This window comes from Euleptes europaea, chromosome 5 (assembly GCF_029931775.1).
Source record: "Euleptes europaea isolate rEulEur1 chromosome 5, rEulEur1.hap1, whole genome shotgun sequence".
NCBI classification, from domain to species: domain Eukaryota; kingdom Metazoa; phylum Chordata; class Lepidosauria; order Squamata; family Sphaerodactylidae; genus Euleptes; species Euleptes europaea.
In genome coordinates, this window is record NC_079316.1 from 34,868,426 (window position 1) to 34,880,728 (window position 12,303).

General features: G+C 42.6%; 1 protein-coding gene across 1 annotated transcript in view; it reads right to left on the reverse strand.

Annotated features, from left to right (window-relative positions):
* Positions 1–280: 280 nt before the first annotated feature.
* Positions 281–12,303, reverse strand: part of GRK7 (G protein-coupled receptor kinase 7) — a 53,046-nt gene continuing 41,023 nt past the window's right edge. Inside the window, exons 3-4 of the mRNA XM_056849326.1 lie at positions 11,507–11,781; positions 281–605 (exon numbers count right to left, since the gene is read on the reverse strand). Of these exons, the coding sequence (XP_056705304.1) occupies positions 281–605; positions 11,507–11,781 (600 nt within the window). The remainder of the gene's footprint in view (positions 606–11,506; positions 11,782–12,303) is intronic.

Genomic DNA, 12,303 nt, shown 5'->3' on the forward strand with positions numbered 1-12,303 from the left:
ACTACTGAACCTTGCCAAAGCAGTGGCAGTCCCAAGCAAAATAATTTTAAATCCAAATGTCTGTTTGTTTTGAATATTTTAGCAAGAGGCCAACACGAGTGCTAAATCATCTTAAAAGAATCCGATTCTTCATTTTAGAAATTTCCAATAAGATATCAGCATGAAACAAGAACAGCTTATTCAGTTTGCCTTAAGGAAGTTGGTGAGTCCCTGCTGAACATCTTTGATTCCATGAAGTAATGAAGGTGTATTTCCTACCTTTTCATTTCTGACATCATATTTATAACAACAAACAAACTCCAGACTTGGTACCTCTACCAGCTACTCTGTTGGGATCATTCAGTTCCGCAAACAGTCCTGTTTCAATGACTTCATTCTGCCAGGGTATAGAGACAGCCCCTGTGGAAAATTTCTTGAAGAATTTACTGTCTTTTTCATCAAAGTCAATTCCCTTAACTTCAGAGAAGTCAGCAATGTCAGCAACGTCTTTGGCATACACAACAGATGGATCCGGTACAAAGGGAGGATCCGTAACACCTGCCTCCAGCCGACGGAAGTTTATGGATTTAAAGAAATGATGTTTCCTGGGATCATCATCATCATTTCTGCAAGAAGACAAAAGACTGTCAAGCAAAAGGAAAAAAAACATGCTCTGAATTCCAAATGCCAATGAACAAATCTTCAGGAAAGCCTAGAAGCAGAGATATGTGATCAAAGTCATGATTGTGTGATATCTTTCTTACTCTTTGAAAGCGGTAGAAACATTGGGTGAATCAAGGGACAAGAGAGTTTAAAAAAACACACCCAAAAACTTCATGAATAAGGGATTAATCAGATGGAATTCCCCATCCTAAGCATACTTAAATAGAAGTAAATTTTCAATAAATTAAGGCTAAATGTCAAACTTTAGAAACACTGCATTACTTAACCAGAATTCAACTCCCTGTTAGATTAATAAAACCTTTTGTAACCAGCCATAGGAACAACTATTCTGATGCAAAATATTGTGAATTTTATTTCATTGCTTCAGATGCGTCTTCCTTTCTTTGTCCAAGGATCTTAGAACAGTTTACACAGAGTTACCCAAGTGCCTCAAACAAATTTAAGGGCAGAACTTAGATCCTTAGGTGCTGTTAGATCATTCCCTATATAGCTAGTTTGCAACTGTGACGGACAGGTGGCTGTCCTGCCCCTAAAGGGAGAAACAGCCACTCAGAGGAGCCCCTACCAGGTCTGCTCCAACAGCCCATCACCTTTCAGAAGGGGGATGGAAGGTTGGAGGGGAGCACAGAAGGAGTTAGTTCAGATCTGCCTTAGGTAGAGAGCAATGACAACTCAGGTCTGGCTTAGGAAAAAGAGGAGATTTGCAAGGGGTTGGTCTCCCTGCAGTGGATGAGAGCCAGCATGGTGTAGTGGTTACGAGTGGTGGTTTGGAGCGGTGGACTGCATTTGATTGCCCACTCCTCCACATGAGCGGCAGGCGCTAATCTGGTGAACCGGGTTGGTTTCCCCACTCCTCCACATGAAGCCAGCTGGGTGACCTTGGGCTAGTCACAGCTCTCTTAGAGCTCTCGCAGCCCCACCTACCTCACAGGGTGTCTGTTGTGGGGAGGGGAAGGGAAGGTGATTGCAAGCCAGTCTGATTCTTCCTTAAGTGGTAGAGAAAGTTGGCATATAAAAACCAACTACTCCTCCTCCTTCTGGTGTGGCAGAGTGGTTGAGCTCTATCTTTGGGACAGAATAGAGTACCCCATTTAATAGGCCTGTCTCCGGTGATGAGCAAACCTTGTACTTTTTCATCTGAGTTTTGGGAAAGGGCAGGCTGGTATGGGTGGAATCCTGAGGGTGTATGAGAGGATCCTAACTAGTGGCTAATCAGTAATAGCCTTTTGTTTGTGTTTGGAAAAGCATGTACAGAAATCTAAACTACTCTCTAAAGCCAGTTTCTCCTTTGTCAACCTGGAGACCTGTGCTGCTGTTCTATTCCTTGAGACTCTCTTGTAAGTAAGTAAATAAATAAATCTTTGTCAAGAAGTTGAGGTCTCTCAATTTCTTGGATTGTATTATTTCTTTTGGGTTCAGGCCTAGAAGCCTATGAATGTTGTGTTATTGGGATTTTAGACCAGCAAAATAAGTTTCCTTTTGAAAACTGCTTTTGTGGAGGGAGAAAGGTAAGCCCCAGCTGATGCTAGTTAACCTTTCCCCTTTTTGGAATGCAAGGCGGTGCATTGCCATGGTAATTAAATGGTCAGCCATCATGACAATGTCCAGGTGCAGGTAGTTCTGCAGGCTTCCTCACCTGAACACATCTCTGAATGAGTCAGCAATTCTGACCAAGCGATTAATTAACAGCTAAGTGCTTGCGTTTTCTCAATTGGCTTCTATGAGCTCATGCCACTGAGAAAACGAATATAAGGACAAACCAACCCTTGAGAAAACTATGCATGCTTTGGGGTACAGCAGGAGAGTTGTGCTGGCTGCATCACAACCCATTTGATTTTGGCCCTTGAGGGGGAAACTTTGGTCAAGCTGACCTGCTTGGAGAAACCTTTTGGACAATCTTTTGAAACTCTTGAATGCTGGAAGCATCTTTGGAACTTGGTAACTATAAAACCTGATGCAAGAAACCTTTGCCAATCCTTTTGAATTAAAAAGGCTTTTGAATGTATTAGTTAGCTTTGCTAAATAGTTTATTATTTTCTTGCTTAACACTTCATGACTTTTCTTTCCTGTAAACCAGCTTGAATCTTATAAATAAATTGTTAGCCTTTAAATGGCTTGTGTCTGTGATTTTGGGATTCCAAGCCTAAATTCTAAGTGCCTTGTGTGAGTGTAAAACCACCTACCAAAAACCTAAGACATTTTGGGAGTGTAATCTTTCCCTGGCAGGCCTCTACCTTGCAGGGTAAGCGTTGCACTCAATTTTGGAGTGAGTTGGGAGAGGATTGCCCTTATCTTCCCCCTGGAGCTCAATCTTTTGAAAGGGCTGGTGGCAGCTACTCCTTGGACTTGGGGCGAAAGCCTGGAGTTCAAGGTTTTGTCTTTTGGAAAACTTTTGACCAGACCAAAGCAGCCTCCAACTGGTGGAGACAGGTTGGGGAGCTCTTTGACAATCTTCTTTGTTGTTTCTGTTCAAATCCTGCCTCAGTGATCTCCTTAAATTACTTGCGCACTACATGTACTTACGTCACAGCAGCGAACCCAAAGTCCATACATTAGAACACCTGATAACTGAGGGGAAGTTTAAAACAAACCTAAATCCAGAAAATCTTAGGAGGCTGAGTGTGTACCCTCAACAGGAAAAATAGGCTTGTCACAGCAATATTGTCTAGATAGGTTAGTTAATGTGAAAGAGATATAAATGTAAGGCCTTCTCATTTTAGGATTATTCTTTGATGGTGGAAGTAGGAAGAAAGCTAAGCTTCCTGACTTTGCCTCCCTGTTCTCATCCTATTTATTTGTTTGTTTGTTTACATTATTTATAGTCCACCTTTTTAACTGGAACCCAAGGCAGATTGCACAGAGTAAATATATACAATCAACAGGATGGGACATCCAATAAACAGTGCAATAGGATTTGCATTGTAGAAATCTAGAACCAGTCAGAAATCTGAAAACAGAACTGAAGCAAAGGATTGTACTTACAGCAACAGCCAGTATGAACTATACACTGCAGAATAGACCACAGTCCCTAACCCTTCACCCAAGTATCTATCTGAATCATTTTATTGCAGTACAGCCCTATTAAAGTAAAGGTAGTTCCCTGTGCAAGCACTGGGTCATTCCTGACCCATGGGGTGACGTCACCTGTGTAGAAAAGCCCTCTTGAATAATTCAGTTTTGCATAGTTTGTGAAAAGCCAGAAGAGCGGAGGCCTTCCTAACCTCATCAGACAGGACGTTCCATAAGGCAGGGGCCACAACAGAGAATACATGTGTATGGGCTGCTGATTTTGCCCATTTGCCGATTGACACCTGCAGAAGGCCCTGCTGTCATGAGCAAAGCTGTCATGGCAGAGCATGCAAAGGACTATAGAAAGCCTGTAATCTGGGTACATTAAGAAATGGGTGCATGTCCAACTTCTGTCAACAAGAGATATACTTCTGCTCCCTGGGGCTTATGGCGTTTGCTCATCCAAGGGACTGGGCTGAGTTGTCACCAGTATCAAGGCCCAGGGAAGCAGTGGATGTGTCTGGAAGCTGTAAAGGCCTGGAATAGGGTGAAAAAAACACAAATTAAATCCAGATAAATCTCAGGTGCTATGGTTCAAGGGTGTGGGTGTACTCCAGGGGTGTGCACCAATTTTTTCCTGGTATTTTCAGGTTCAGGTTTATTAGACCTGGAAATTTTTGAAAAATCCAGAAAAAAACACAAATACTTAATTCGTCTTTCCCCCCCAAAATTGAAAATTTTCAGGTTAATAAACCCGAACCTGAAAAATATGGGGCGCAGAGCAGAAGGCTGGGCTCAGAGTGGGGAAGAACTGAAGGCTGCGCTGGCTCCCGGCCTGGAGCCAGTGTAATCTTCAGTTTTTCATCCCCACCCCAGCCAAGCTCCTACCCACAGCAGCCTTCAGTTTAGCAGTCACTGCAGGTTCTAAAGTCCTGGACTTCGGAGCGGGCAGCAACTCTAAACAAAAAACAGTTTAGTGTCGCCGCCTTCTCTGAAATCCAGGACTTCAGAACCTGCAGAGACACCAGCTAGCAGCAGGTAAGTGAGGGAGGGGGAGAGGGAGAGGGGTTTAAAAAACAGTGTGATGGCCAAAGTGGCCCCACATAATGCCGAATAAATTTGGCATTATTTGGGGATTTACTTTTCAGCTCCCTTTAATTGCTGCCATTCCCCACCCCCACCGTACAACCTTCCCTGAAATATACCGAAAGGTATTTTCGGGGTGGTGGTGGTTCAGTACCCCTCCAAATACCAAAAAAGGTATCTTTCGGGGGGGGGGTTGGTTCAGCATATTGATATGCACACCCCTAGTGTACTCTCTCTGAAGTATCATACTGTTGGATGTCTCATTGACCATGGATGCCCAGGTGACAGAACTAGCCAGGAGCGTGTCTTTCTAACTTACATAGGTTCACCAGCGGTCTTTTCTGGGAAAGGTGAAGTTATAGTCACATTGTCTTGCTAACATCCAGGACTACTGGAACATGCTATATGTGGAATTGTCTTTGAAAACAGTTTGGAAGCTGCAACTGGTTTAGAATGCGGCAGTGGGTGCTTACAGGAACTGGTTGAACTGAGCACATTACCCCCATCCTGTGCCAATTACTGGCTGCCAGTTAGGGTTGCCAGTTCTACCCTCGCCACCAGCGGGAACTTCTTGGAGGCAGGGATGGGGGTGACAATCTGCACATGGTACTTATAAGTTTGCAATAGCAGCTATCTATTTTTGCTAATATTATAAGCCTTGAGCCTTGCTTTTTCAATAGAATGGTGTGATATAATTATAGTTATTTTAATAAATAAAATAAATAGTTCCCTCCCATACACACCGTCATATTTTATTCAAGACCAACCAAATGTTAGAAAATATACTAAATATACAAGAAAAATGTACAAACATTAAAAACATGATTTTCTATGGCCACAATTCTGTAAAATAAGAGACTGCATATTTCTAAGAAAAAGAATGTTGTTTTTCATCCAATTGATAAAAGAATTAATAGAGAACTCGGACGCAGGTGCTTAACCACTTCTGCCAGGTATGAACCATGGACACTTCACTCCCATTATCTGCTGTCCTCGGACTTCAGTGCCAGCAGGTTATGATAGGGAATGCAGGTTATGATAGGGAATAGCCATCACCTACTCCCTGCTTAGAATGACATTTTAGCACCACCTCCAGGCTGTTTTGTGCATGTACAGAAGTCACCAGAGGCCACAGAATAGAAAGAAGTAAGGAAGTGCAGCCATAGTGTTTTGTTTTTTTAAATGACTATGGCACTGTGGATATCCCAATGTAGGGTCACTGAAGAAATTCTACATGATAAGAATAAGGACCGCTTTACATAAACTGAGTTTGTAATCTGTATACCTCCTAGATTTCAATGACATTTTTGTTAGCACCAAAAGCATAATACTGCAGTTCAGGCCATTTGATGTTATAATGTGTCACATTCACAACCAGGTTTGTTTACATTGTAAATATGCTTATCAACAGCCTTGGCACTTCTCTCAGTCTGATATTATTTTATAACAATGAAGATAAATGCATCACATTTGGATCCTTCCTTTCCTGATCAAGATGGTACATATGGAGAGATCCCATTTTATCTTCACAACAACTCTGTGAGACAGATTTGGCTGAGGGAACAGCAATTTACCCAAGGCTACCCAGTGAACATCACGGCTGAGCACAGATTTGAAACAAGCTGTCCCAAATCCAAGCAATTTACTGTTATAGCACACTGGCTCCCAATGTTTGAGGTCATGCTAGTTAAAGCAGCCAGTTCTAGGTGTTTGAGAGCAGCATTGCTCAGTTAAGGCAAGCTTTGTGGATTATTTTATTTATTTATATTTTAATTTACTTTTACATCACCCTCTCCTGACCTAAGCCAGGCTCAAGGCGGCTAACAACATGAATAAATACAATTTAATAGTATAAATAACCATATAAAATGCAATTAAAATATAATCGCAAAATTAAGACGAACAAGAGTGCGCTGGCCATGGCTCTCTCAGTTGATGTCTTCAATTTCCCCAAACTCTCCCCTCTCGAAGGTTGCCAGCTCCGGGTTGGGAAATATCTGGAGATTTTGGGGGGCGGATCCTGAGGAGGGTGGGATTTGGAGAGGGAAGGGGCTTCAGTGCCATAGGGTCCAATTGCCAAAGTGGCCATTTTCTCCAGGTGAATTGATCTCTATTGGCTGGAGATCAGTTGTAGCAGGAGATCTCCAGCCACCACCTGGAAGTTAGCAACACTACCCCTCCCCCACACCCTACTAGGAATTTCCCATCTCAGAATTGGCAACCCTAGCCATGTTGGCTATCTATTCCCAGTTTTCTTTAAAAAGGAGAAAAACTAGTTTCTGCTTCTTTCCTATCACAGAACAGGGGAAATTTACTTGTCAAAGTGCTTTAATGCTTATTTTTGATATGCACAGCTATACCGGGGGGGGGGGGGAGGTATACAGATCCTACAGGGCTGAAGACAGAAGATGAAATGGTTAATTTCTGCTGTCCCTAGCTCTTCAATAGAAACAAAATGGTTAGGTGTACAAATTAAAGCTGCCTTTGAGAAGCTTTAACTTATGCAACAGGTTCTTAAACAGATTACCCAAGGTCTCAATGACCTTAGCAGAATCTTTAGCTAATCTTTACATAGGGACGAGCTGTTCTTGAACAATATCTCCAGTGCAATAGTTAGAGATAGGCTTTTTGCCATCTCTGTATGATGGATGGCTTTCCCCACTCTTAATATTTCCAAATATGTTACACATTGTGACTATGAAAAACAAGTCACACTCATTGTTTACAGGTTTCAATCTGCACACTCCCAGTAGTTTCATAATACAACTACCAGTACAGAATAGGTGACTTAGAGGGCTGTGTTTTGTTATATATATTTTGTAGCTGGCATTTTTGTTCCAGGGCTTGATTGTATTACTTTTATCTCCTGTCTCTGTAGCTCCACCAATTGTATTTGAGAGTTGGATAACAATTTTATTGCTGTATGGTATAGAGATCTGGGTCACAGAATGGAAGCCTCTTTGGAATCCTGCAAATTTATCACAACTAGCAAAAGAGTGCTAAAGCAGCATATTTTAGAAACAACAGCAGCATGACAAACATCTGCACAAATAACTTTTACAAAGCAATTCTCTGATCTCTTAGAGGTTAATATAACATTCAACAAGCTGCAGAAGAATAGCGAAAGAACCAAGAACATGGATCCATTAAAAAACTTCACTGTTTTTTTGCAGACTTGTTGTGTAGGAACACTTTCCCCATATACAGTAGATGGAAGGGATCAAAGGGGATTGAAGGTGATAAGCAGAAAGTTTAAGCAAGCAAATCCTGGTCGATAGTTTTCTGGTCGCATTTCCTAGTTCCTGAATGATATTGAGGACAATTTAAAAGCAAACCAGCATGCAACCCCTTGGAGGGCACAGTCCCCTGAATGTGGGGGTGTATGGTATGTGGTGGTCCACATTTTCTTTTGGAGTGCAGAGCTTTTACATTGTCCTCAATATCATTCAGGAAATAGTAAATGTGAATAAGGAACTGGGAACCAACTTGAGCCTCCTGCTACATCATTAATTTAAACTAGAGTTCCATACAGCAATCATTGTAATGTTATCTTCCCTATAAAATCCCCAAGGGATTTGCCTCTACCTTCCCCCATCTAAAAATTAATCATTCATCCAGGAATATCACAGTCAACCTCAAGAGAACTGGAGGAAATTAATTAAGGTGGAAGCAAAAAAGAAAGAAGCAACATGTTAAAGAGATGGCAGTCCTGATAATTGCCACAAATTAGGTCTAGAAAAGATGGGAGTATAACAAAGAAAACACTGGAATAAACTTCGTTTTATGACAATATAGATGTAATTGCTGGAAACCAAGTCAACAAATTATGGCTATTTCAGACTAAATGGCTAGTATGGAAGCAAATAAGGATGCCTCTTCAGAATGCAAAGATGCAAGGAATTCTGGGCAATGTACAGAAATGTTTAGCACTAATAGTAACAGTTCAAAGTATCAAACCAACATTAACTTTTCACACTTAAATCCTCCTCTTCAAAGGAGGAGAACATAGTTCAGGTAAATGTGCATAAAGTAATTTTTTTCTAGCAGCACTCAATGTCCAAAACATCAATTTGCAGCCTGATCCTATTTACTCAGTAATTCCAAGTGTGCTCAAAGGGCTTTCTCCAAAGTGAATGTACACAATAGTGTAGTTTAGCAGTGCAATCCTAAGAACACTTTCCTGGGAGTAAGCCCCACTGGATAGAACTGAGTAGGAGCCTAAGTGGAATTCAGCCTGCTTTATGGCATTTGAACACAGTTAAGACTTAATTCCAAGGAAAGATTGGACTGTTAATCACATTGGGCTGGATCCCAACAACTCCTTTCTGCTAAGTCTTCCTCCATGACAGAAAGATGTCATTTGTCAGAGAAAGCTTATTTTCCTTTGACCCAACTCAAAGGGGAAAGCCCCAGAATGCCCTAGAGTCATGCTCACAATGAGCACAGCATAATGTAAAAGTTTCCGTTCAATCTGGAGGCCTCCCTTACAGTGGAAAATCCCCCATGTGGATGCATCCCAGGACTCAGTTAAAAGAGTTTAGCAGACATAAAGCATGCATCACCTTAAAAGGCATTAATTTGCACTGTTGTGCCTTCAGGATAGGAAGAGGTTGATGGAAAGTCTACTTTAGGTCTGATTCGCAAAAGGTTACAGGACCATAGGAAAAGACTTTATTTTGGCTTCTGAAATAAATACTTTAATGACTGAGGTATCCTGTGTTCCTTTCCTGTCTCTGTTTTTCCCTTACGGGTAGGGTTGCCAGGTCCCTCTTCGCAACCAGCGGGAGGTTTTATGGGTGGAGCCTGAGGAGGGCAGGGTTTGGGGAGGGACTTCGATGCCATAGAGTCCAAAGGCCAAAGCGGCCATCTTCTCCAGGGGAACTGATCTCTATTGGCTGGAGATCTGTTGTAATAGCAGGAGATCTCCAGCTAGTACCTGGAGGTTGGCAACCCTACTTACAGGGTTTAAGGCAATCTGAGGAGCCAGTTTTGATCAATGAAACAGCATGAGGGTTGAGTATCCCTTATCTGGACTGCTTGGGACCAGAAATGGTCCGTATTTTGGATCTTTACATATACTGGAATATTTTGGAATTTTTGCATATACATAATGAATAGGGTTGCCAGGTCCAGGTTGGGAAATACCTGGAGATTTTTGGGGTGGAGCCTGAGGAGGACGGGGTTTGGGGAGGGGAGGGACTTCAGTGCCAGAGTCCAATTGCCAAAGCAGCCATTTTCTCCAGGTGAATTGATCTCTATCGGCTGGAGATCAGTTGTAATAGCAGGAGATCTCCAGCTAGTACCTGAAGGCTGGCAACCCTAATAATGAGATATCTTGGGAATGGGACAGTCCACGTATGGGATGTCTGGATAAGGGATACTCTATGTGTAGATCTCACCCCAAGGCTGGTTTTTGAGGCTAAACTACCCATAAGCAATCCAGTCACTCATCCCCAATATTGTATGTACTTTGGTCCTATTCCAATGAGTCCAATTAAAGTAAAGATTGATGATATTTTAGCAAACGAATCTTAAATCAGTTTTCCTGTATCTGCAATAAGAACATAAAACCTGTATTAGCTAGATGTATCTTCAGTTTAGCCCTCTTCTGCTTTCTAGCCCACACTGCTAATATTCATGCCTGTATCTGAATATCACAAAACGCATAGCTCTCTTTTAGTGTCCTAAAAAGGAATGGATGTATTACTGTGGCACAGAGGCAGCAGTGCAGGCCAGAGAAGGCCCTGCCTATTTGAAGAAGAAGAGTTGGTCTTTATATGCCGACTTTCTCTACCACTTAAGGAAGACTCAAACTGGCTTACAATCACCGTCCCTTCCCCTCCCCAAAAAAGACACCCTGTGAAGTAGGTGAGACTGAGAGAGCTCTAAGAGCTGTGACTAGCCCAAGGTCACCCAGCTGGCTTCATGTGTGGGAAACAAATCCAGTTCACCAGATCAGCCTCCACCGCTCATGTGGAAGAGTGGGGAATCAAACCCGGTTCTCCAGATCAAACCACCGCTCTTAACCACTATACCAAGCTTGGCCAAAGGCTAGGGTTGCCAGGTCCCTCTTTGCCACCAGCGGGAGGTTTTTGGGGTGGAGCCTGAGGAGGGTGGGGATTGGGGAGTCCAATTGCCAAAGCGGCCGTTTTCTCCAGGTGAACTGATCTCTATTGGCTGGAGATCAGTTGTAATAGCGGGAGATCTCCAGCTAGTACCTACCAAAGGCAGCAGCTGCTCCAGAACAAGCTGGGGCAAGGCAAGGAAGGGGTTAACAGATAAGCAAGGCTCAGAGAAGAGTGTAGCAGTGCTGGGCTTGACTAGCATGGGTGGAGCCCCAGGGATAAAAAGGGAAATGTCAAGAGAGAGGGGAGGAAAGGAAGGCGAACTAGCTAGCTAGCTGGGAGAGGCTGAGAAGGAAGGAAGAGCAACATAGAGAAGGAGCTGGGGTGTTGGGCAAGATAAGTCAATCAGACCTGGGCAGGCTTGATGGAACTCCCCCACGGCAGAGGCACAGCACAGCTCCCTGAGATTTTAAAGGGGCAAAGTGGGCAGATGAAGAAAACTGTGCTCATGTGGATACCTGTGTGGATGTGGTTCTTGGCAATAAATGGACCTTTAATAAGCACCATTGAGTCCGGGTTAGTCTCTGCTGACCAAGGAAGTTGCTTACGAAGTAACGCTGCCCCCTGGTGGAGCCAAAATCACTGATTAACATCTTTATTGATAAAATAAAGTAAAAACATACCTGCTTCCTAAACGATTTTCAACTTTTTTAGCTAAGAACAATTTGCAAATATCTTTGGATGCCTCATCAAAGCCGGAATGCTCAAATTTCACCTCATCTTCTAAGGTTCTTCTCTTTAGTTCTTCTTTACTGATCTTCTCTTTGTGATCCCTGAATGGAGTTCGAGCAGCAATCATTTCATACATAGTGCATCCCAATGAAAACCAGTCTGCAGGATAGGAGTAAGATGCGTCCTCGATTAGGATTTCAGGAGCCATGTAGCCATTAGTCCCAGCCTGTCATGAAAAAATAACTTTAATAAATAAAATATGAATAAATAGTAGCAATGAATTAGAAAAAAAGGTTAAAATTATATACAACTGCATTTTAGTTGCAGATATTAATGATGAAAACTACAAAAAACCCTTGATACATCTGATCTAAAAAAAATTTAATGTATCTTTTTGCTTAAGATCTAGTTTTACAAAACCTAACCTTTGACTCAGCAGTAGAACATCTGCTTTGCATGAAGAAAGTCTCAGGTTTAATCTCCTGTTTCAACCAAAAGATCAGGCGGTAGGTAGGGCTGTTGATTCGGTTCGGCCCGAACTGAAAATCAACCGAATTTTCCTCGATTCGGCGCTTTTCTGTTTGGACGGATCCGAACTCCAAAATGGGAGAAATCCGGGAGACCGAACTCTTCATGTTCGGCGAGTTTGGCGAGTAAATTCAGCTAATTCGGTGGTTCGGCGGAGACGCATGCACAGGAGCTGATCCGCCCGTTGGCAATCTGCTTTCTCCCGCGGCCAATGGTAGCC